Source organism: Castor canadensis, chromosome 15 (assembly GCF_047511655.1).
Source record: "Castor canadensis chromosome 15, mCasCan1.hap1v2, whole genome shotgun sequence".
NCBI lineage: Eukaryota > Metazoa > Chordata > Mammalia > Rodentia > Castoridae > Castor > Castor canadensis.
In genome coordinates, this window is record NC_133400.1 from 17,382,893 (window position 1) to 17,409,434 (window position 26,542).

General features: G+C 45.4%; 1 protein-coding gene across 1 annotated transcript in view; it reads right to left on the reverse strand.

Moving 5' to 3' along the window:
* Cdh1 (cadherin 1) overlaps positions 1–26,542 on the reverse strand; it is a 75,325-nt gene that overhangs the window by 18,899 nt on the left and 29,884 nt on the right. Inside the window, exons 3-6 of the mRNA XM_020175309.2 lie at positions 5,886–6,115; positions 2,351–2,491; positions 2,067–2,222; positions 1,219–1,363 (exon numbers count right to left, since the gene is read on the reverse strand). Of these exons, the coding sequence (XP_020030898.1) occupies positions 1,219–1,363; positions 2,067–2,222; positions 2,351–2,491; positions 5,886–6,115 (672 nt within the window). The remainder of the gene's footprint in view (positions 1–1,218; positions 1,364–2,066; positions 2,223–2,350; positions 2,492–5,885; positions 6,116–26,542) is intronic.

Consider the following 26,542-nt stretch of genomic DNA (forward strand, 5'->3'; position numbering starts at 1 on the left):
CTGAGAACCTGTTCAGAATAGCAAGAGACAGAGAACACCAATTTCCATCAACAGTGGAATGCATAAATGGTTTTACATAAATATTATAGTAACCACAGAAGGGAATAATATTATATAGCGATAAAAATGAATGACCTATTACGATGGGCAACCAATGAAAGAACCATATGTCTGTAAAACTGAATGAAACGTATAGAAATATATATATAGTGTGAGGCCATATGTGTAGTTTTAAAATAGGCAAAATTAATAGTTATTATATAGAAGTAAATATATACATGATAAAAGTTAAAGAAAATCAAGGGAATGATTACCACAAAAGCCAAGGCTATACAATTATTATGTCAACTAAAAAAAATTTTTTTTCTTTTATTATTCATATGTGCATACAAGGCTTGGGTCATTTCTCCCCCCATCCCCACCCCCTCCCTTAAAAATTTTTTAAATACATTTTTGATGGTACCAGGGTTTGAACTCAGGCCCTTATGCTTGCTAGGCAGGCTGGCTCTACCCCACCCCTTTTGCTTCAGTTATCTTTGGGGCAAGGAGCTATGTTTATGTCCAGGCCAGCCTGGAGCTCAATCCTCCTATTTACACTTCCCAATAGTTGGGATGACAGGCATGTGCCTCTGCGCCCAGCTATTGGATGAGGTGAGGGAAGAGGGCGGGGGTGGGGGGTCTCACTAACTTTTGTCCAGACTGACCTTGAACTGAGATATTCCTGATCTCCATCTTCCAAGTAGTTACAGATATGAGCTACTGTACCCAGCTTAAAAAATTAATTTTAAAGTCAGGGCAATGGTTATCTTTATGGGGAAGAGACAGAATGTGATCAAGAAGGGTTGTACTGCCAGGTTGTACTCCACTCCTGTAATCTCAGCACTCAGGAAACTGAGACAGGAGGATCGAAAGTTCGAGGCTATCCTGGGCTACAAGGTAAGACCTTGCCTCAAAAATTCAGAGCACGCTTGTTTGGGGTTGAAGGTACCAGTAAGGATCTGTTGTTTAATTAGGAAGTTTGTTCTTCAACTGTCTGTATCTTAAATGTGTTCCTTAAAGTAGACTGTTACATATATAGACACGGTGGCTTCTACAGAACATCTGTCTGTATAAAGGGTCAGCTTCAGTGGCCTGACCCCAAGCTCCAGCCCCAACCCTTTGGGGTCCAAAGAATGGAAATGTCTTTCTGGGCACTCAATTGTTTGTGATTGGGCATACCTGGAAGAGCGCCTTCCATGACAGAGCCCTCAAAGACCTGCTTGATGAACTCAGGCTTGTTGTCATTCTGATCTGTCACTGTGATCACAATTTCCATCGGATCCTCAACTGCATTCCCATTGGATGACACGGCATGAGAGAAGAGCTGCAAGAACCAAAGAGAGTGTGTGTGTGTGTGTGTGGGGGGGGGGGGGTTCACTTGGGCCCTGACAAGGAAGAGGTAGGAGAGGGATCTGTCAGAGTGGCTCTGTCTGGCCTCCCCTTCTTCCCATGGTGAGACCTCCAGCAGGGCTGTGGCTTTAGTAAGGTCATGACTGGTTGAGACCCATGGCTAGAGAGCATGCCCACCAAGTCAGACCTCCCATTTTCCACATGAAGCCTGGGGTGTGAGAACCAGCACTAAATGTGAAAAGTGACTACCTGAAGCACTCACTTCAGTCAGGGTAAAATGTCTATGGCCACTCCAGTCCAGGGTTTCCTCAGATTTTTCTGCATTTGGCATTGGCACATTAGCTCGTTCCTTCCTAAGCTGATATTGTGAGTAAGGCCTAGAAATGGGTCTTGCTTCTGGAAAGCATCACTATCCTCTTTCTTTAGGTAAGAACAGGTTAGCATCTTAACCTAAACTTGTAAGTGATATGAGGACTCTCCCCTATTCTTTTCCTAAGAAGGAAGAAAATGAACAACTCTAACCTGTCCCAGCTTCCTCTGTCATTTCCCCTCATCAACACATCGAAAGACTTTAACTTAAAGATCTCATATAGCCAGAGCATCTGATCTGGGGATCCAACATGGGTTGATCAAACAATGTTGACCCCATGGTCAACAAGCTTCTACACGACACTCACGATGTACTTGGCAATGCTTTCTCTGTCCAAGGGCTCTGTCACCCTCAGCCATCCTGTTTCTCTTTCAATAGTAAACACACCAACAGGGGGTTTGTCAGCTCCTTGGCCAGTGATGCTGTAGAAAACCTTGGTTTCTTTGTCCCTGTTGGATTTGATCTGAAGACGAAACAGAAAGAAAGAGAATTGGCAAGGAAAGATCCTGACATTGGGTCTTTGCCCTTTCACTTTTCCCAGTCCTTCAATGCCAAATTCCTCCCAGGGAAATAGAGAACTTCCTTCTCTACCTGAACCAGATCTTTAGGGAATGGGCCTTTCTCATTTTCTGGGCAGCTGATGGGAGGGATAACCCAGTCTCTCTTCTGTCTTCTGAGGCCATGGTGAGAGCCGGGGAAGGTAAGCACTTCTGTGTGATTTCCAGAGCGGTCCTAAAAGAAAAGAGATCATTCATTCAGCAGAGGTGCTGCAGGGCTAACAGTCCAACCTATTTGATCAGCGTCTCCAGTCATCTGAGAGGAGTACTTTTAATGTAGTGACATATTCTGTTCTCGGTGACAACTTATATATACCCCTCAAAATGAACAGCCAAAACAAAATCAATGAACCCTTTGCCACAGCTATAGTTTAGACATTGAACCCAAAGGTTCCTTGCTTTAAAGGATTGGTCCCCAGGGTGGTGCTATGGAGAGGTGGGAGCTGGTCTTCCAACTAGTGGAGGTATGACCATGAAGGGGATTATGGGAATCCCAGTGTCCTCTTCTTCCTCTTCACTTCCTGGGTTATGAGGTAAGAGGTTTGCCCTTCCACATGTTCCCATAAGTGCTTCCCTTACCAGAGGACCAAATAACACGGCTGCTTGATTTTGAACAGGAACCTCCAAACCGATGAGCCAAAAATAAGCCTTTTCTCCTTATAAGTCAATTGCCTCAGATATTTTGTCATAGTGACACAAAGCTAATACAGCCACATAAAAAAGACTGCATTCCCTTCTGATCTTTCTTAGTGTCCAGAATTCTAGCAATCATTTCGCATACATGATTATAGGTCTGAGGGTTAATACTGTAATTTATAAGGTATTTCAAGCTTATGTAATATATGTCATTTTTATAGCAACATTATACTCTAGTTATTTAATATCAGAGATTATTCAATAGCAAGGTATTCAAGTGTTTTTCTTTTTTTATGTTTTTTTTTTCCAGGGATATAATTCCCCAAAGTGGAGTTATTAGCCAAACAAGTTTTGGGAATTGTCTTAGGAACTACTTTGTGATCAATACAAATCTCTTAATCACACTGGTTATATTTATAAGGTTTCCATTTGTTCTAACTGAAGCCACTGGGATGGGAGACAAAACATCCTTTGAGACATATATAGAACTGTTTTCATGTGCAAAAAAGATAACTTTGTGCATACTCAGGGAAATAAGAGAGCTGAGATGAAGGGAAAATACCTTCCAAATTGTTTAAGTGTTTTGGGGCTATGAATGGTAACACGATCATGTTTCCAGAGGAAAATTCCATCTCCCACTGTCCACATGAGGGTGTTCACTCAGTAACCATCACTGGTCACTGTTTGACGTGTTTGATTCAAGCACCATTTCCTGACTTTATTTTAGATTCAAAAGATAAAGATTAGATATAAGACGTGACCAGGTATCATTCCAGGACCCAACCCTGCACAATGGTCACAAATGTGTGTGTGTGTGCCCCTGCTGCCCTTGCATTTGTCTTGGACAGGGGCAGACCAACCTGGGGCAAAGATAGGTTTCTGGAGCTGGGCTGCCTGGTTTTGAATCCTCACTCTGCCTAGCAAGTGTGAGGCTAAAAGTTCAGACTCTAGTACCAAGGAGGGGAAGGGGAAGGGGAAGGGGAAGGGGAAGGGGAAGGGGGAGGGGGAGGGGAGGGAAAGGGAGGGGAGGGGGGGCGGAGGGAAGGGAAGGGGGAGGAAAGGGAAGGGAAGGGAAGGGAAGGGAAGGGAAGGGAAGGGGAGGGGGTGGAGGGGGAGGGGATGGAGGGGGAGTGGGAGGGAAGGGAAGGGGGAGAGAAGGGAAGGGAAGGGAAGCTGACTCTCAACAGTGTATCTTAGGTATTCTTGGGTACTAGATTGAGATAATGCACTAAAACAAGGTAAAAGAACTAGAAAGTTAGATCTACTCTAACAAAAATTAAAAACAAGATCAAGATTGCTACCCCTTCTCTTAATACAGTACCACCTGGCTCCACATGGGTCTTTTTTGACATATGGTTTCCCCATGTAGTCCAGACTGGCCTCAAACTCGAGATCCTCCTGCCTCAGCCTTGTAGGAGCTGGGATTACAGGCACCATGCCCAGTCCTTCTTCCTTTCTTATTAAAAACAAAAGAAAATTTAAAACTTCCTCTCTTCTTCTCTAATATGTACCCCAATTTTGTATCCAGCAATATACTGAAGTAAAAGACTGCATTTTGGGGCTGGGGATGAAGCTTAGTGATAGAGCGCCTGCCTAGCACATGTGAGGTCCTGGATTCAATTCCTAGTACCACAAAAAAAACTACATTTTGTTGGCAAAGACATTGGACTTTTGGTAACAACCTCCAGAAACATTCTTGCCAAGAACCTAGCCAGACAATAATCTTTCCATTAATAGCCAATGTATTTGTTTATCTGTACACTATTTCCTGGGCTGCTGGGACATGCCAGACCCAATGGCCAGGCCCTGCAATTCTGTGCAAGGGTCTGTGAAAGTCTAGAGGGCCAAATGCTTCCCACTGCAATTCCCCTGCTTTGACAGCACGCTCTGGTGAAGACAGGAAGAGCAAAATGAACAGAGACTCCACCTCTCATTCAGTTGGTCTCCAGGAAGGAAATGACACCAACTGCTAACTATCAATGAACAGCTGTTACTGTAGGCCCCATATCCACAGATTCCACATCCATGGACTGAACCAACTGCAGAAATGAAAAAAAAAAAACAAAAACAACTTAAAAAAAAAATTGGGGGGCAATGCTGAGGTTTGAACTCAGGGCTTTGCACTTGCTAGGAAGGAGCTCTACTGCTTGAGACACACCTCTGGCCCTGAAATTACTTATTTATTTATTTTAATTTTGTCTTAGCTGGGTGCTGGTGGCTCATGCCTGTAATCCTAGCTACTTGGAAGGGTGAGATCTGAGGATCTCAGTTCAAGGCCAGCCTGGGCAAACCAATGATTTCAAGAGGATATGGGAAGTTCTATGCAAATACTATGCGATTTTATATAAGGGATTTGAACAAACATATTTTGGTGCCCACCAAGGGTGAGGAGGATCTGTGGATACCAAATGTATATGCTTAGCACGCTCTTGGCATTTCTCATGTATTCATTCATCCAATCCTCGAGATTACCTCCATTTTACAGACAAGGAAACCCAAGCCTAGACAGGTTAAGCAACTGCTCCAGGGTTATAGGATGGGGGTTGGGAATGAGAGGTGGGTGTGGGTGGCAGGAAGATTCATTCCCAGGCAGAGCCCAATGCTGTTTACACGACCTGATCCCCACAACCCAACAACACCCACCCACATACAGCCCAAACAGGAGTTAGACAGATAGCCCTCAACTGGGTGGGGATGGGGGGTGATTTTGCATGTCAGTATCTAGAGCTATTTTTGGTTGTCACAACTGGCAGATGCTCCTGGCATCTAGCAAATTAAGGTAGGGGATGCTGTTCAACATCCCAGGGTGCACAGGAGCCCACACAGAATTATCCATCCATCATCCAGCACAAAATGTCCATGGTGACAAGGCTGAAAGAGAAAGGCAGCAGCCTAAAACAATAGTGTGCTTCTAAGAAACAACCCAGACGTACCTGATGGTGGTGACGGTTGTGGTGGTGATGGGGCCCGACTGCCTTCAGTGTCACTTTGCTAGACAACTTTCTGTAGGTGGAGTCCCAGGAGTGGATGAGGAAACTGGTCTCCGGTTTATGAAGCTGTAGAGGCCGTTTGACTGAGATGACACCATCTGTGTCCACTTTGAATCGGAGGTCATCAGAAATGTAGACTGTCCTTGGTTGACTAGTGCATCCTTCAAAGCTCACTGTGGGGCAGAAATCACAGCAGTTAGAAAACAGGACAGACTACAGAGAGCATTCCTTCACAAGCCATATCTGGGGCTGGAGCAACAAAGCTATCCAAGGAATCCAAATCATCCCTAAGTTCTTCACAATTATTGGACAACTGTTCATTGTGGTGATTTTTTTTTTCCTCTCATCTGCTTTTCAAGTGAAAAGAGTATCTGGTCTAGAAAGTAACTTTTCTTTTCAGTATCAAAAATAGGGGCCTTGGTTTCAAATGGGTTTGGCCAATATGCAAACAGATCATAAAATGATTGAGAAGGGCTTTGGCTATCTAAGGGGTCCAAAAGTTGCTTAAGAGGCCAAGATAGACTAGATGTTGTAGATGTTTACATTTAAATCAATAGCATACATTTCAATAAACAGTGGAGGCATTAAGAGACAATATGGCATAATGGTTAAGAGCAGACTGTACCAAACTACCTGGGTTCAAGTCCCACCTCTGTCATTTACCAGCTCTGTGACTTTGGACAAGTTATTTAGCCTCTGTGCCTCCCTCTCTTCATCTGTTCAGTGAGGGCAAAAATGGTTATTACCTACTAGGATTACTTTAAGACATATAGAAAAATTCCTGCCAGATAATAAATGCCATACTAAAGTTTGTTAAATAAAAAAAAATTTTAAGTAGTGTTGGTCAATCATTGACTCAGCCCCCAGGAGTATTATACAAAAGGCATTGATAACAGTCCATATTTATCAAGTGCTGGTTATATGCTTTTTATCTGGTGATGCCTGCTTATGATTGGATAAGCACAGGAGGATGGTTGTTGGGAGCTAATGAAGGTTTCATAGAAAAGATTTCAACCTGATCACACAAGGCAGTAAGACAAATGCAAAAGATGGAGAAGGATTAGTTGCGTGGAGGGACCTATGATCAATTAAAACTCTAAAAAGTAAGTATCGATACCCAGGCTGGGGGCATGGCTCAAATGGTAGAGCATCTGCCTAGCACATGCGAAGTCCTGAGTCCAAACCCCAGTACCTCAAAAAAAGTATTGACACCCAAAGCTGAAGATGTTGTCATGAAAAGTTTCTACATTAAAAATCAACGTTCCAAAGGATTCAGTCAACAGGTACCCATCAAGCTACATGCCAAACACTGTGCTGGGCTCTAGGAACAAAATGTGAGCAAAATGGGTAAGGTGCCTGCTCTCATGGAGCTTATGGTATGGAGAAAGAGATGGACACTCTAGAATCAATAACGTCAGGGAGTGGTTAGTGCTAGGCATGAAGGAAGCATGTCTAAGAGGGTGATACAAGGTGAGCAGAATGGAATCTGGGGAAGGTGTAACTTATATTGAAATGCAGGCTTCTCTGGAGGTAGAAGCATCTGAGTTGAGACCTGAAGGAGCCAGCCTTGCCAGAAACCTGGTTCAAGAGCCTTCCAAACCCAGCATGGTGGTAGGCACCTGTAGTCTCAGCTACGTGGAAGGTTGAATTGGGAGGATTGCTTGAGTTCAAGAGTTCGGGGCCAGTCTGGGCAACATAGCAAGCCCTTACTTCTTAAATAAATAAATTTTACAAACAAAAGAGACATTTAGCAAAGAACTTCCCAGGCAGTTGGAAAGACTTCATTCTAAGGAAACTAAGAAGTTAGCCTTAGTCTGTTTTCCTCTTTCAAATAATTGCCCCCACCCCTCCAATGGAATTTCTATTTCAGTCTCAGCTTTCTTCTACAAAAATTCCTGCTGTTATGCCTATTTTACAAGGCTAGACATCTCTACATTCTGGAGAATCAAGTTTCTGCCTGAAAGCCCCCAAGCCACCCTGGATGCCTGAGCTGCTATTTTCATTTCTTCCACCAGGGGCCGCCCTTGCACACATGTCTCAAGCCAAAAGTCTTGCTCTGGCCGGAGAGTAAAGACCATTATGCATATTTAGGGGGGTGGGTACCACGATTATCTGTATTTTGAAAGTGAAACCAAGGTTCAGAAAGGTTAAGAAATTGACCTGGTGTTCCATATCTAGTAAACAGCAAAGCTGCAACTAGCACTTGAAGGAAACCAGAAAGTCACCCCAAAATATGCTTTCTTAACATAAATATTTTTGAGCTAAGAGCATTCGAGAAGCAGTAGCTGCACAAAGGTCTGCTGGAGCTGCCTTTTACAGCCAGCCAGCACCTGGTCACCGGTGACTGGGAATTGCTGCTGCGTGGAACCCTGTAGACTTACATCCTAAAATAACACTCATCCTCCATTGGCTTTACAATCATCTGCCATCTCCTAGTGACTCTTTTGGAATTTACTACCCCTAGCCCAGATCCCTGTCTTACCGTTCTTCACAAGATTTATCATTCTTTGTCTAGAAAGTATAGAAGCTTTCTGTTTTGGCTGGTTTTTTTCAGATTTTCACTTTTGTAAGGGTCTTCACATAAATGTAAAGTTGAATAAAATGCATATGCTTAGCGGCTGCGTTGCCGGTGGCTCACATCTGTAATCCTAGCTACTGAGGAGGCAGAGATCAGGAGGATTGCGGTTTAAAGCCAACTTGGGCAAAGAGTTCATGAGACCCTATCTTGAAAACACCCATCACAAAAAAAAAAGGGGAGGGGGGCTGGTGGAGTGGCTCAGGAGGTAGACCCTGGGTTCAAACCCCAGTACACCACACACACAAAGGGCTGGCAGAGTGGCTCAACTATGAAACCCTGTGAGTTCAAACCCCAGACACCAAAACAGAACAGAATGTATATGCTTTTCCCTTGTTAATCTACCTGTCTCATAGTAAGACACCAATTAAAAACTAAGATGGAAGTTGAACTTCCACAGGTGTGTGGGATTACACAGCTGTTATCCCAGCAATTGGGATGCTGAGGCAGGAAGGTCCCAAGTTTGAGTCCAGCCTGGGTTACATAGGGAGACCCTCCCCGCTCGAGCCAACGATGAACTAAGATGGGGAGAGGTGATCTAAACCTTAGTTAGCTCTGCCTCACACATGCTAGGCAAACACTTAGCCCCACCCCAGCCCCAGCCCTGGGCTATCTCTAAAGAAGGATCCTGTCTCGGGGGTGATAGAAATCTGGGGCCACCTGATACAGTAGCTGGGAATCTGCTCTGTGGCAAATAAACTAAGTGACCATACCAAGAAGAGAAGAGAGTTGACCCTCCCTCTTTGTTTGTTTAAAACAACTACAACATCAAGCTTCTACCCTTGCCCTTCCCAAACTTGAGGAGATGGGACTACAGTGAGCAGGGTACAGCTGTAATGATGAGAAGAAAGAAAAAAAAGGCCTGGTCTCAGCCAAGCATGGTGTGACATGCCTGTAATCCCACCTCCTCAGGAGGTAGAAGGAAGAGGAAAAGGAGGTGAGCACATGCAAAAGGCCCTATCTCAAAAACAAAATACAAAAGAGAAGGGCTAGGGGCATGACTCAAGTGGTAGCAAGCAAGGCCCCAAGTTCTATCCCCAGTACTGCCAAAAATAAAAATAAAAACAAAGAAAGAAAAAGAAGGACGCATCTCTGACACTTCCCCCAGATTATAAACCCAGATTCAGTCATCTTTTTTTTTTGCTGGGTGAACTTAAACCAATAGATTAACCTCTCTGGGCCTCTTTAACATCAGAGGTACTGAAGTGTACCTCTTCAGGGTTTTATGAAAAGTAATCAGTGAACGTGATCACATTTTGTAAGCTGCAGGACAGTGTGGGAGGAAAAGATGGTTGTTATTTCTGTGCTTTTGGGTAGGCAAGACCAGGATTTGCTAAATGAACACATGAGCTATAAAATGACAATCAGAATCAAGAGGAGAAATGCCAAGTTCTCAAAGATACCACCCTTTAAGTCCAAACCAGGAATTTCTTTTCAAGCTAGAGCAAAATAAGGTGCTTTCCAAAGAATCTTCCCCACCCCAGCATAAGTGATGGGGCGACTGGGCTGTGTTTGGGAGCTTGTCGTGTAAGCAGGGAACAAGAGCTATTCTGGATTCCTGTTCCCAGCCAGGGCAGATCTGGGCATTGAAAGTTAAAATGAGCATGATTAGACTCGCCACGGGTGGTGGCCTGAAAAATGAAAATGGTTTTGCAAATAACTTGGTGGAAAGCACTTAACATGCTTGGGGCATCTCTTCTTAATGGTGGCTAAGCCTCCCCTTGGAGAAGTGACAGTAAGTATGACAGGGAACCCTAACCTGAATTTCCAGGTGCTCATTAAGACTCATTATCTCTCTGCAAAACCGGATCCTCTGGGCTGATAAATCACAAATTATAGGAAAGACCAAGGGGCTCTCCAGCCTCAATAAGACTCTGGAGGCTCCCTTCAACCCTGGTCTGGGCTGGGCTGGGTCAGAACGGTGGTGGTGGTGAACTCTGACACAGATGGGGGGTGGGTAGATAATAGATGGCAAAATGTTGAAACCAGAGGGTCAGCACATGGGGGTTGGATATATTTGAACACCTCCATAAAAGGCTAACAGAGCTGGGCTCCAGAGGCTCACACCTGTAATCCCAGCTACTTGGGAGGGTCACTTGGTCTACAAATCAAATCCCAATACAAGACTTAAGACCCCCCCCACACACACACACACCCAGCCTTCTCTCAATGACAAAATCTTTTCACCACAGGAATATCATCAACCTTGTCATTATCGTCATCATCATCACCATTTCCCTCATTGGAACGTACAACCCCAATTAATTAGCTTTAACTATTTTATGAACATTTCCAGATGTGTAGACTACCTCTATTTAAAGCACTTTACAAATATTAACTCAATGAATCCCAACACTCTGTGAGGTTGGTGCTCTTGGTATCTTCTTCTTACACATGGGGAAATGGAGATAGCTAGTAATAAGTAGCAGAGCTGGGACTTGAACCCACGCAGTCTGAGGATGCATGCTCCTGACTGTGCTTCATGCCTGTCTACAGATCGGGCCATTATCCTGTGCTCTGTGCATTCTATGTTCTGATTTAATCCCTGCCCCTCACCCCTTGGGAAGACATCGTTAGCATCATTTTCTTTCCCCTAAATTATACAGTGGTGAGCACAGAGCTAGGCTGACTCACACCAAATTGAGGGCTCTTCACTGCTGTTACTCATAAGCAAAATGGGGAAGAATGTGTGCGAATGGTACAGGCCTGTAATTCCAGCTGCTCCAGAGGCTGAGGCAGAGGGATCGCAGGTTCGAGGATGGTGTTGGCAACTTAGCCAAATCTTGTCTCCAAATAAAATAAAAAGGGCTGGGGATGTAGCTCTGTGGTAGAACACTTGCCTAACAGGCGTGAAGCACTAGGTTCAATCCCCAGTACCCCACCCCCCCCAAAAAAAACAACAGACACACACATGAAAGAAAAGAGAAGAGAAAAGAAGAGGAGAAGTGGAGTTGGTAAGAGTGGGAGGCATCTTTAAAACACTATTGTCCTTATACATCTTTGCCTCATATTGCCAGTTACAATGAGATGATTGTTTAAGCAAAATTTAAAATACAGTGAACGCGTTTGCTATGTCTGTATGTTTGAATGCATGTGGAACATGTGGACAGCTTTGAAGACTTGCCTGTTGTTTTTTCAGTGGCTTCCCTATCTACTTTGTTTGCTGGGATTGCCATGATAAATGACTAAAAACTTGATGGCTTAAAATAACAAAAATGAATTTTCTCACAGCTATGGAGGGTAGGAGTTTGAAATCATGGCATTGGTAGCTAAACAATTTTTTTTAATGGAAAAAAAATAGTACGTGACTTTCTGAAAGTATCTTTAGGACAGCATCACCCTGGCATACTGTGATTCATCTATGGCAACCCATTTTCTAGCCTATCTGCAGAAGAAGTAGAACAGAAAACTCTGAAAGAGATAACTGAAACTGAAATATGAAGGAAGCCGAAGGTCATGAAAAGCCTTTGGTCCTGGGCGGGCTGAGACCGCTCAGCAACATTCCTCACTCAGAATGGTCAGCATGCCACATGCCACGGGACAGGCCCACTTGAAAGATCCCATTTCTTCTCCCACCCCCGTGTGGCCCAGAACTGGAATGTGAGTGGGGAGAAACAAAACCCTCTCAAAAGCCTGTATAGATCGATTTCCAGAAGATGCGGGATTTGAGGATGGGGTGCCATCAAAGGCAGACAACCATAGTTGACTTATTTAGGAACCAGTGGGGTAACCCAGCCTCTGAGAAGAGACTACTTGAAAGGGAGTCTGCCCACACCGCACACAAAGGAAGTTTTATGAATCGTCCCGTCATCAGGACCCACTTCCACAGCTGACAGCAAGAATGCTGCGTTTAGCTGGATCTCAAGGCCCATGTGAACTGGAGCACCCAGCCTAGGCTTACACATACAAGATCAGAGAACGTTCTGCAGCTCCTGGGGCCACACTGTCATTGTGCACCTCTGCAGTCCCTAACTTAAACACTGAAGATGAAAGACATCTAACTTGAAGGATGAAAGGACTCTTGGGGAGACACAGCCTCATTTAGCGCATGGGAGTTTTTCCTTTTGCGGGTCAGAGCACCTTCAAACCTTGGTCACTGAACCATGAGTCTCCACAGATGTTGCTGCTTACAAAACTTGTCTGCATGGCAAGTGCCTGCGGCTCATGCCTGTAATCCTAGCTACTCGAGGGACCAAGATAAAGATGATTGCAGTTCAAGGCCAGCCCCAGGCAAATAGTTCCTAAGACTCCATCTCCAAAATAACCAGAGCAAAATGGACTGGAGGTGTGGCTCGAATGGTAGCGCACCTGCTTTGCAAGTTCAATGCCCTGATTCAAACCCCAGTACTGGGTGGGGAGGGAGGACCCTCCACGGGTTGACCATTTTCCTAGATGGTACTGGGGGATGCTGGCATGTCTTCCTTTGATGGGTGTCCACAAAATAAGTAGTCATTACAGCTTTATTAAGCACCCACCCTCAACAGATAGGTTTTAAAAAACGGGAGACAAGGATAACTGGTTCTCCACAGCCAGGGTGTGTCGAAGAAGAGACTTGGGTTCCTGGGGAAGATTGAACATCTCAACTCTGACAGGTCTCTAATCCCATGTGTCCTTAAATACAACAGTCCTGTGAGGTAGGGATTTAGCATCACTTGCTTATAAATGAGGCAAGGGGTGGGGGTACAACTCAGTGGTAGAGCCTGCCTAGCAACCATGAGGCCCTGAGTTTGCTCCCCAGTGCAGAAAAATTAAACAGAGGCTCACAGAGGTGAAAGGACTTGGCCAAGCCACACAGCTATGAGGACACAGAGGCCAGACACAACTTGTCAGGACTTAACCACCGAGACTTATTTAACCTCCAGGTAGTCTCTCTCTATTTTCTGGAGGTACTGAGGTTTGCATTCAGGCCTTAGGCCTACTAGGCAGGTACTCTACCTATTGAGCCACCCTTCTGGGCCCAGGCAGTCTGTCTCTTAACACTAAGAAGCCATTTGAGGGACTTGAATGGCTACTGGGAGATGAATTCACAGAACTGGAACTTGGGAGAATAACTAGAATAACAGCAAAACACCATTTTACTTCCTCCTTCCTCCCTTCTCTACTTGCATAAACACCACTCTTGGAAATCCAGTTCCAGGCTGCAGACAAACTTAGGGATGTCCAGGGAGGAAGTTTGAAACTCCACCTTCTGGAATGTTCCTTTTTATATCACCACTTTGCATAAGCCGAAATAAGTTAGACTTCCTCTAATCAGTCAGCCTCAACTCCAGACATTTTTCTGAGAAAGATAAGCAGCTCAAAAGGTCACACTGCCCCAGCACAACTCCAAGTGTGGCAACTCCCTGAGTGTGTCCACAATACCTGTGCCATGCAAGCCCCTGTTGACAAGCTCCTCCCATGGGATCCCAAGGTCAGGAAGCTTGTTTGTCTGAAGTTTCTCTGGTTCTTTTTCTCAACTTCTCCCAAAGGTCCTTGCCCAGAAAAAAAGTCACTAACTTCACTAACTTCCACCCTGAAATTGGATGTTACCAGTGAATGCTGCCTGGATGGGAAGCAAGGAACATTTGTTCAAGAAACAATTTTGTTCGGAGTATAGTGCAGAGAGCAGCCAGTGAGGTTAAAGATGGAGGGGAAATAAGCCCAGGCACACTAATCCTTTATTTCCTGAAGGGGAGTAAGCAAGATGAAGGGGCAATCCATCATCCTGGACTCTTCCATTGTTGAGGCTACTAATGCTGACCAGGTCACCGTGGCAGCATTTCTACCTGGACTAATGGTTTCAGTCACCACAACAAATACCATGGATGCTGATCACAGTCAGGCTGGTAAAAACGCCATCAGTGTCACAAATGGCACTTCTGAAGTCAGTCTTAACTGACTCCAAATGTGCAAATGTGTTCGTGTTTTACTTTTGCGCGACTGTGGTCAAGCCAGATTGGGTTCACGCCCAGCTTTACTTCTAGGTGCCATGGTGAACCTCCATCTATAAAAGGGACAATCCTGCCTCTTTTGATGGATTGCATCAAGTTCTCTTTGACAAATATAAGGCTGTAGCAGTAGTGTGCCTGCCTGGTGAGTTCAAGCCTCAGTACTGCCTGTGTATATATGAAAAACTCACACTCTTTGCCTCACTCTAAGACCTGGGAAATACAGTGGCTACAAGAAGGTCTCTGTCCTCCTTGGGGCTGGCATTTCCAGTGGAGCAGAGATAGATGACCAGTGTCGGGAATGGAAAATAAAAGAGATACCAACAGGTAAGTGGGTTCCAAGGACTTTATGCAGCAGCCTAGGGTGAAGGGGACAGTTTAATAAGGATATCTAAGGAAAGACTCAAGAGGGGCATGGAAGAGACTACATGGTGGTGTGAGGAGAAGAGTTCCAAGGCCTCCCCAAGCCCTGCATGTCTACTGCAGGCCCGGCCCTTCTCTGGTTGAACAGCCAGCAGTGAACACAATGGACGTTGGGACATCCTAGCTAAATTAAAGTAATGGCTGCACATGGGTCCCACACAGGTCTGTGCCCAGCGTTGGCTCCTGTTCCTTCAGTCCAGAAGTTCCCCCTTGCAAGACCAGAAAAACTTCGGTTTTGAATCATTATCCCCCAATCTGCCCTGGCCTTTCCTGGACAGTACAGAAACAGTCAGCACCCACTGAGAAAACCTCACACAGCCTTGAACCCAATATTCCTGCTTGGACGGGGCTCTGGCGGTTCACTGCAGATGCTGGGGCTGCTTCTCTGCTCAAGTCAAGACCTGGTGCTGGGTCTCAACTTCCCAAGAGTGCTAACTGGCAAAGAATCTCAGTTCAATTTGTTTTAAGAGGAGGAGCTTGGTGGTGTACGGCTGTAATCTCAGCACTTGGGAGGCTGAGGCAGGAGAATCAGGAATTCAAGGCCAACCTGGGCTATATAGGGAGACCCTGTCTCCAAAAATCAAAAAGAAAACAGATTAGGGGGGAGAGGCAACTGAAATCCATAGTAACCAGGAGTTGGTGGCACAAGAGGCCTCTGGTAGAGAGGGAGAGGGACTTCACCCCTACCTGCCATAAGAGGAAAACTTCTTTGCTTTCCTCTGGCTTCCACCCCAAATTGGAGTTGTTTTATTGTCCCAGCCCCTGGCTAAGTACACAGACACTCTGCCTGCCCGCCTAAACAGAGGTGCTAACCAAGCATTCCCACAGGCTGCAGCCCAGGAAACATTCCTGCGGCTGGCTTGGGCAACTCCAGGGCCTGTTTACTTATTGATTGGAAAGAACAGGTACCTCTCAGGTGCAGGACTGCCCACTTTTCCTTTCACTTGGATCCCTGGGGCCAGGGAAGGCTCCATGTTCTGAATTTCACACTAGCTGAATCCCCTGCCTCACAGGAAGGGGCCGCTGAGGGGCCTGAGAACTGGGCAAGGGGGGGTTCAGGCTCTAACATGGCCTTGACACTCCAGGCCCTTGACTTTCACATGGGAAATAAAACACAGCGATCTAAACTTCCAAAGTCTCCTCCTAGGTTCTCATGAGCGCTGCACTTACTCTATGTGGTGCTTTTAAAAAATACTGAGGCCTGGGCCCTGCCCCTGACTGAGTCCAGACTTCTAGACTAAGAGAGAACAGGTATGGGTATATTTCAAACCTTCCCCAGGTTCATGTAGAACCCAATGGGAACAAAAAATAAATAGCTCTACAAAGGCCACCATTAAGACAGGTAGCAAGAGGCATAATCACCATGAGGGAAGGATTTATTACTCAGTAAAGGCTCAGAGATGCTAAGTGACTCTCCCAAGATCACACAGCAATGAGTGGCAGAGCTGAGATTCAAACTCAGGACTGCCCCACCCGAAGGCCCACTGTCTTAGCTCCTGCATAGTCCTATCTCTTTACAGAATGATTTGGGTTTGTGGACCTCCTTCCTCCTCTGTAGGAGGATTGTGAGTTTGAGGTCAGCCTGCACTACATAGTGATCTTGTCTCAAAAAATAAAAAAAGAAAAGAAGGAAGGAAAGGAAGGAAGGGAGGAAGGGAGGGAGGGAGGGAGGAAGGGAGGAAATGAATGAAGCTAGGTTTGGAGATCATGCCTGTAATCCCAGCACTTAGGCGACTGAGGCACAGGACTGGAGTTCAAGGTCAGCCTGGGCTACATAATGAGATCGTGTCTCAAAAATCCAAAGAAACAATAGAAAGAAACGAAGTAGTGAACTGTGCTGCAACAGAAGCCAGACACACAAGACCTCAGAGTGCAGGATCCCTTTACTGCACAGGAAATGTCCAGAACAGGTAATGTACAAAGTAGAGTAGTGGTCACCTGGGACTGTAGGGGAGAAGGCGGCCTGGGCGAGGAACGAGGATTTCTCTTGGAGATGATGAAAGTGTTTTAAGATCATTGTGGCAATGGTTGCAAATTCTGTGAATATGCTGAAAGCCATTAGAGTCTACATTTTGAATGGGTATGATGTGATATCTCAACAAAGCTATTACAACGAAGCTATTTACAAAGTAAATAGAGTCAAAACCACAAAATATAATCCCATCTGTGGAGAGAAACCTTTAACCCCTGCTCTGTGTCCTTCTATATTTTTAAAGACCTTCTTAGCCAACTTTTCTTTTTCTACATTTACCTATTTAAAAAAACAAAACAAAATCCTACAAAGTTGTATGAGATCAATCTACAGTTACTATGATATAGACACTCAGTGACAAAAAAACCGTAAAACACCAATACATGCAATGGTAGCTGAACCTCTCTATACTAAGTGAAAGAAACCATTCACAGAGACAGCATATTCTACTCGTATGAATATTCTAGAAAACGAGAGACAGAAAGCGGGTCCATGGTGGCCTGGAGCTGGGGGTGGACAGAGTCTTGACTACCAATAGACTCAAGAGAACTTGGGAGGTGACTGAAATCTTCTTAACACTGGATCAGGGTGTGTTTGAACAGCTGTGTACATTTATAAAAATTACCTAGCATACTCTTACAGTGGGCAAATTGTATGGTGAGTAAATTACATCTCAGTGAACCAGTAAGAAATATAGTTATTAGAGTTTCATGGAGGACCCCATGAGTCAAAGTCGCATGGTTAAAAAAAACACATTATAGATGGTTGTGGCAATACAAGTCTGTAATCCCAGCACTCAGGAGACTGAGGCAGGAGGATTACGAGTTTGAGGCCAGCCTGGGGTGCACAGTGATTTTTTTCTCAACAAAAATTAAAAAGAAAGAAAGATACAATTTATATATGCCCAGTAGCGGCAATGCTGTGGAAAGGGCAGGGGGTGGGGGCAGAACCTTGTGGTAGACCTCTGACCTAGCATAATCATAAGTAAAGAGTCTACGTCTCGGCAGTCATTATATGTGAGTGTTGGGTGAGTGCCTCACCTTGACTTTTCTAATCCCCCTGTTGCTGATGAGCAACTGGGGTCCAGAAAGGCTGAAGTCAGTTGCTCAAAGTCACAGAGCCAGTCAGCCTGTGAAGTGACATTCACACTCAGAACCAGCCTATAGCAAAGCTTCCATTCTAACCATGAGGCTGCAAACGCTCTACCTTAAGGAGGAAGAGATGCTGAGTGGATGGGTAAACGGTCCATGCGGGGAGGAAGACAACTAAAACCACACTTACTCTCTATAAAAAACACAATCCAGAGAGAAACATGTACCATTCAGGGCCACAGTTCCCAAATGCAAAGTGACACCAAAATGTGCCAGCATCTCCTGTGAGATCACAGGAAAGCTGACATGGAATTTGGTGCCTTTGGTTTTTTTCTCTTTTGAGTCTTGGGCTCGCTATGTTGCCCAGGCTGGCCATGAACTCCTGAGCTCAAGTAATCCTCCTGCTTCCATCTCCCAAGTAGCTGGGACCACAGGAAATGTGGAATTTCTGAATCATTCAAGAAGGAGATCTGGAAATCTCTTCTGCAAAGAATGAACATGAGTTCCACATTACTGCCAAATGTGGGTTGTGCTGGAAGGGCTTGGACCCTCCACCTCTGACCTTTGCAATAAAACTCCTCAAACAGCCCCAAAGAGTGGCTGGAAGCCCAAGCTGCAGAAGGGAGGCATTTCCCACAGTCTCCAAGTCACATGCACTTGCAGATGACTCCACGACAAGCACCCACTTGTCCACGGGAGCTTAGAAGAGGCAGCTTTTCTTTAACGGATGCTAGCATCATTCTTCATCACCCAGGACAAGGAAGCATTGAGGGGAAGGGCAGCTGCTTCCAAGTGTTTGCTAAACCTAATTCTGACAAGTCCTGAGCATCCTCCCACCAAAAAAACCCAGAAGAAATGGCTCAGACTGTGGTACTCACTCTAAGAATTCCAAGAAGGAAAAAAAATGAACATAAGAAAAATGGCACAAAGACCAGCCCATGAGTGTCAGATGCAGACCTGGTTATATGCTGGGGTACAGCCACAGGTCACATGGTTAATGCTCTTTGCAAGATGGTGAGATATGGTTGCTGTGACATCTGCCCCAGCAGTGGCTCTCGACTTTTTATTTTTCCCTTGAAGACAAGATCTCGCTATGTAACCCAGACTGGCCTCACACCTGCCATCTTCCTACCTCAGCCTTCGGAGTGCTGGGATTACAGCTGTGCACCGCTGCACCTGGCTTCAAACTTTTTACTTCCCTGGTTAAAGTTCTTTCCAAGGACTCCATGATCCATTTTCCTGGCCTGTTCCCATTTTTACAATGTGATCAAGAAACTTGCACACATACAAAATGACGTAGCTAAGAGGTTACTCACTAAGGCATTGTTCGTGGTAGCAAAACATGGGAAACAACTCAAGTATCCATCAATGCAGGATTAGCTAAATAAATGATGGGAATTTTCCTACAGTGAAATACTATGCAGCTATAAAACAAGCGTGAAAGCTCTTTATGCCTGATGTGGAGTGAACGTCAAGATGTAAGAGCAAGGTGCAAAGCTGCACTACCTTTTGTGTAACAAAAAAAGGGGGAGTAAAATTTGCATTCATAGCTCTTTATATTTGCATAACGAACTTAAAATAGTTGGACTGGGGGCAGACTCAAGACCGCCTGCCTAGGAAGCATGAAACCTCAAGCTCAAACCTCAGTACCATCAAAACAGAAAGAAAATAATAATAACAACAACTAACTAGCAAGTGAAATGGAGGTATGGAGAGCAGCTATTATTAGCTCCTAAGAGGGCAGGGAGAACTTTGCATTGTATGCTTTTTATTTTTTTCAACAAGGCGAACATATTATCCATTCATAAATTAAAAAAAAAACTGTAGAGGGCAATATGCAAATTTACTATTTGCTCTCGATACAAGAAGAATTTATATTTTTACAAATGCTCAGAGGACTTGGGGGCAAGTCGCAGGCTAATCAGAAGGCAGCTCGTGGCCACCTGCTGGGGACAGAGACCCTGCTGAGCACAGGCAGCGCAGGAAGCAGAGCCCGTGCAGGGGAAGGGATCCATGAGGGCAGTGGCCATGAGGGAGGATGACCCTCACGTGAGTGGGAAAGGAAGAGGCACAGCAGGAGGATGCTGGTCAGCTGGTTTAGTGGGACGCATGCCACATGCCAAGTCAGGTGACCAGATTCTTCTTGCAGTATGTCATGCAAGTCCCTTGCACTCTTCCTGGGTAAGTTTTCTCATCTGTAATGTGCAGGAGCTGAACTGTACCAGCAGACGTGTGGCTCAAAGGTCACATGTAGTGGCAAGGAGGCACTGGTTTGACATTTTTGAGGCCATTTTGACCATGTTTCCAGCAAAGCGCACTTATAGAATTTTAATTCAGGCACATGCCCAAGGGGAGATAAACAAGGAGTCACTGTAGATTTGTTCATAGTGCCAGAAGGTATAAACGACACAGACAAAGGGTTAAATAAATCACGGGTACCTACTCAACAGAAAACGAGGCAGAAATTAAAAAGAATGTATCTATTCAAAAAGAATCAAGTAAACCCACTGTGGTGGTACTGCAATCCCAACAATTGGGAGGCTGAGGCAAGAGGATGGAAAATTTGAGCTTGAGCTACATAACAAGACCCTGTCTCAAAAAAAGAATCAAATAAACCTGCATGCAATCATACAGGAAGAACATGCCCTTAAAAGGCAAAAGGCAGAAAGAATTTGAAGACTCCAAACTTAAAGAAACAATAAGGAATACAGGCATGGTGGTACACATCTATAATCCCAGTACTCCAGAGGCTGAGGCAAGAGGATCACCAGTTCAGGTCAACCTGGGCTACATAGTAAGATTCTGTCTCACACAACCAAAACAACTGAAGAAGAAGAAAGAAGAAATAAGTAAGAGGAGGAGAGGGAGGAGGGGCAGGAGGAGGAGAAGAATCCTAGCTTCTCAGAAGGCAGAGATCAGGAGCATTGTGGTTTGAAGCCAACTGAAGCAAATAGTTCCTGAGACCCCATCACCAAAAAAGTCTGGCACAGTGACGCAAGTGATAAGAGCACTGCCTAGCAATGTGAGGCTATGAGTTCAAACCTTTGTGCTGCAAAAAAAAAAAGCTGGAAGTTCAAAAATTCTAAAGCAAACAGTAAAGTGAGATTGAGAATAGCTTTAGAATGTCCTCAGAAAGCCACAAGACACTGGTGACACTGCCTGTGTCAAGAAATGAAGGCTCAGTTTTGTTTTTCTGTCTTCGCATAGCAAGCATTTTTCTCGTTTTTAATGAGAGAGTTGAACTGAAGGTGGAATCCATGTTTGGTTGGCTGTACTCTGCAGGGCAAACATCCTGCGGTGAGGTGGCTTTCAAAACCCCAACACAGACTCCAGTTGCATTATCAGAAAGAGGACACTCAGGCCTTGGGCGTCTGTGGGTTCTGTTCTGCCTGATTCTATTTGTGGTTTGATAAGAACATTCTCAATCTAGTGATATAAATGATAGATGGTGTTTTTCTTTCCAAGAGTCCCTGCTCTAAGAGGGACTTTTGACCCCTGGAGCTGGTCCAGGGGCAAAAGGACAAGGATGGTAAGTACCTTCCGCTGAGGAAGGGACAGAAAGAGAAAGGGAACAAGATCGTTGTCTTCAGGATTTACAGGGCTAATTTCTTCCAGATGAGTTTGTCACAATGGCACCAAAGGGTAAGACAAAAGCCAGAGAAGAGGAGAACAACCTGAGAAGAGAAGGGAATTTCTTATACTAAGAGCTGACCTCAAACAGAACTGGGAGCCAGCCTCCTGAAGGCCTCTCTGCTCAGTGTTAGCACAGGTGGCTCCCCTAGGTCCCAGTTCTGTATGGCACTGCCAGTCATGCGTGAACTTGGACTCTGAATGGATCTGGACTTTTTAATCTGAACAGTTATGGGGCTTCAGTTTCCTTTTTCTAAAATAGAATGGTCCCTATACATCACAGAGTCCATGGGAAAATTTGAAAAGGATTCTTATGGAGTGAGCCTGCTAAGCTTTACTGCCGTTACGGTGACATTAACAGATAGCACTTTGTGGAACTGAAACCTTCTTCAACTGCCTCTGAGGAGAGGCAGGGCCCAGGGACCAGCGCTTTCTGGGGAGGCTGGAATCCCAGCAGGGTCTCTCTCTGACCTCAGCCCACACCCTCAGAATTGGCCACTCCTGCTTGCAGGTGTGGTTGCCCTGGCCCATGGGGGTCACCCACAAAGCCAGGGGAAGCTCTGAACTTGGGAAAGTCAATCATTCCCCACCCATCCTGGATCAAAGTTTTGGTAGCACAAGGAACAGTGTCTGCCCACACAAACAGCTCCCTTCTCAGGCCACCTGGAAACATCTGTAGCCATAAAAGGAAGTTTCCTGGGTTGCTGTTCTGCTTTCGTGACCCTTCCCTGCACAGAGTTGGGCCAGGATTTAGTCAGGTTTAGGAATGGATGCCAAAGAAAGCATGGCCCCCCGGAATTGTTTGTTAGGATGAGCGCTCCTCCTGTGGAAGGCTCCAGCCTTTGACAGTTTCTCAGAGTGGTCTCAGATAGCAAAAGGACTTCAGGTCTCAAGGAGGATCTCTGGATTAGAGGCATACTTATGGTTAAAATGAGTGTTGTGGTATTGGGGGGGGGGCAGGGAAGGAGACTCTGCTGTGACCAGAATGACTGCCTGTTTCCAATGTCCCCAACCCCTCAACTCAAACCCTCTGAGCACCTGCAGATAAATATCTGAGGGCCTCCCGCTACCACGCTTTGTGAGCTGTGAGTAATAAAACAGAAGCGCAGGTGAGGAGTGGGGCGGGGCAGTCAAATTGACGGGTGAGGGAAGACAGACCCAGCCCCTCTCTTCACGTCTGGACTATTGCAGTAGCCTCTTCACAAGTTCCACAGCTCTGGCGCAGGCTGTCCCAGCCCTTCCTCTTTTCTTTTTGACAGTACTGGGCTTGAACTCGGGCCTTATATGCCTGTTAGATAGGCACTCTACCACTTGAGCTATACCTCCAGCCTTTTTTTTTTTTTTTTGCTTCAGATAGTTTTCTCCTCTGGTGCTTTTTCTCTGGCCTGCCTCAGATCACAATCCTCCTATCTATGCTTCCAAAGTGGCTAGGATGACAGGTGCATGCCAACATACCTGTCTTATTGATTGAGATGGGTTCTTGCTAACTTTTTGCAAGGCAGTCCTCCGGAGCTCTACTGCCCAAGTAGCTGTGGTTACAGGCGTGAGCCACCAGGCCCAGCCCCACACCCCCGAGTGCTGTGGTGTGACTCTACTCTACTTAGAGCCTTTCACTGACTCCCTTTCTCTCAGAATAAAAGCACAATCCCCTACAATCAGGCCCTTGATGACCTGTCACAGAATCCCCTCACTTGGCCCACTCTGCTCCAGCCAAAACCCTGGGTGCTTTCCTGCCCTGCCGGGATGCTCTTCCCCAGATGGCCATGTGGCTTCTGCCTCCCTTCCAGTGGATTTTGTTGAAAGTCTTTGATCTAAAGTCACCTTCAGCAGGCCCTGACCCCTGGATTTAAAGTGGCAGCTCACTGCCTCCAGCTCTGCTTCCTCATCCTTCCTTCCTATGGTTTTTTTGTTTGTTTGTTTGCTTTCCACAGCACTTACCATCTTGTTATTTATTTATAACCAAGGGACCTTAGGGTCAGCCCAAGAGAAGAGGGGCAAGGATGCACACAACCCAAGAGTGCCTGTCACAAATTCCTGGGTCTTTTGAGCTTGCTAGGACTCCACCTTGTCCTAATGACTTCATGCCCACAGTTTTTGTAAGCACTCAGTTAGCCCTGGGAGGAGCACCACTCAATATCTGGGCTAGTCTTCCATTCCTGGGAGGTAGGCGCAACATTTTCCCCATTTCACAGGTGAATAAACCAAGAACTCACCGAGGCAAGGGACTCGTCCAAGGCAGATGGTCAACAAACAGGCAGAGCTGGCCTTCTACCCAGAGCCCTTTGCTTTACCCCTAACTCACCTTGCCCTCTAATTTGTTCTGTACAGCCTGTGTACCCTGCCTCTCTCTCTGCCTTTTCACTCCCTGAACAATGTCACCAAATGGGGGTGGCAGGTTCCAGATGGGAGCAGTGTGTTCCCAAGGCTAGCCACTGGGGCAGCTCATGAAATCCTGCAGTGCAGGAAGAAGACACTGCTGGCACCTGACAAGGCCCTTTCAGGTGGGGCCTTGGGGACTTCGACAGGCAGGAACAGTTTTCAGAGTTGTAAATATACACCTTGGCTGGCTGGCCCTGGTGTAACCAGGCCTTAATTTGCTTAAATAAAAGTGAAGTCTTTGGGTGTTAATTCCCAGAGAAGGTCCTCCCTTCCACAAGAGGCACAGCAGGGGTGTCAGGAAGGCAAAACCCTCTCTCCAATCAACTCCTGAGCCCTGGGTGAGGGGCCAGCACAGGCCACTGATGCCAGGTTGAAAAAACCTCATTCTTAATGTGCCACTTGTGCTGACTGGGCAGAATTCAGATCAACAGGGCGATGGCTTTCTCTTTTAAACGCCCTCTTAAGCTATTAGCTCAGGGTAAACTGGAAAGCCTGCCGGCCTTTTGATTACACAATACATCGAACTTATCTCTGGGTCCATTTTCTTCATCAGGCAGGTAGCAGTTTCCCAGAATCCCTTCTGTTTATGGGAAAGCTGCAAACCAAGGTTCTGCACAGAGGGCGGGGCCAGGCACAATCACTGGGCAGTCAGGGTCATTTACTAAAAGCTCAGGAGAGCTCTGCTAACCCAAATGGTGACTATTTCACTAATGAACTAGTGCTCCCTTGGTGCTTTTTAAAATTGAGACCATAATTAACATAACAAATTTCAACAACTTTTTTGAGAGGGTAAGGGCAGGAATGGGGCTGGAAATGGGGTCTTGTTATGTAGCTCAGACTGCTCTTGAACTTGTGATCCTCCTTCCTCAGCCTCCCAAGAGCTGGGATTACAGGCATGCTCCACCACACCCAGCTCAAAATTCATCAACTTAGTGTATATGTCCATTGTTTTTAGTATGTTCCCTATGCTGTAAAGCCAGCACCAATATCAAATTCCAGAACATTTCAGTCACCTCACTAAGAAACTGTATCCATTCACAGTCAGTCCCAATTCCTCTTTTCCACCACCCCCAGCGACCACTCATCTGCCTCTAGAGATTTGTCTCTTCAGGACATTTCATATACAAATGCTTCCTGATTCACCAAGGTTCGCTTTTTCAACTTTCTAATTTGTGTTCAATAGAAAGTGGACCTCAGATTTTGAATTTTCATCTTTCCCAGGCTAGCAATATGCAGTACACAGTGCAGTACTCCGCCGTGTACCGCACTGCTAAGCTATGCTGTTCAGCAAGTTGGGTTCATTTTGATTTATCCCGACATAACCCCATTGTTAAGTCAAGAAACATATGTAAATGGAGTCATGCAACAATGCCATATGTGATTTTGTGTCTGACTTCTCTCATTTAGCATGTTTTCAAATTCATCCACATTGTAGCATGTACTGCATTCCTTTTAATGGCTAAATAATATTCTGTGATATTGAATATTTCACATTTTGTTTATCAGTTGATAAACATTTGAGTTGTTTCTATTTATTTTGGGATTTAGTCAATTTCATTTACAGCTTTTTGGGGTTTTTTTTTTGATAAACATTTTTAACAAACATTTTAGGGCAGTACACGATTACATATTCTCAACTTTCTGCCCTATGTTTCTATGACTTCTATGAATAATGCTGCTTTAAACATTCACATATACATTTCTGTTTAGTTGTGTGTCTTCACTTACCTCAGGTATATAATTAGGGGAGGGATTACTGGGCTATATACATACGTGTGTGTGTGTGTGTGTGTGTGTGTGTGTGTGTATACCCCATACTGGGGTTTGAACTCAGGGCCTCACACTTGGTAGGCAGGGGCTCTACCACTTAAGCCACTCCACCAGCCCAGCTAGGTCATACAGTAATTCTATGTTAACTTTTGAGAAACTACGAAAACCTTTCCACGGGGAGTGTACCATTTTACATTCCCACTGCAGTCTGTGAGAGTATGTGTGCTCAGCTCCTCCCTGCCCTCCACAACACTTATTTTCTGTTTTTAAGGAAACCTGTCACCTTCCCTAGAACATCATCACATCATAAACACTTCTTTGAAGGCCACCTTTGGTGGCAGTGACATGCTGGTGGCATGTAATTTATGGGCCTGGTTCATTGCATTCCTCCTTTCATCTTTACAGTAACTGTGTGAAGTAAGTACTATTCTTATCTCCATCTAAGAGATGAGAAAATTGACACATACAGGGTCAAGTAATTCATCTAAGGTCTCCAACAAGTGAATTACAGGAATACAAGCCCAGGCAGTCTGGCCTCAGAGCCCATGCCCTTGACCCCAGATGCTTGCAGATAGTGGGATACAGGAAGGTACAAGGCCAACATCAGAAAACCACCTTCAAGATCCCAAGCAACTCTGGGTTTCCTTCTCTCAGCCAGCTCATGATGTAAGACCAACATTACATCCATGACAGGATAGTAACACAGGAGGTGGCATGGGTGGTAGCAATGAAGTCACACACCTGCACAGGGCCTTCAGCTCCACCACTCAGCCCTCACTGTGGCTGTACCGAGATTACGCCCCTCTCCCTCTCTAAGCTCTGTTCCCTCATCT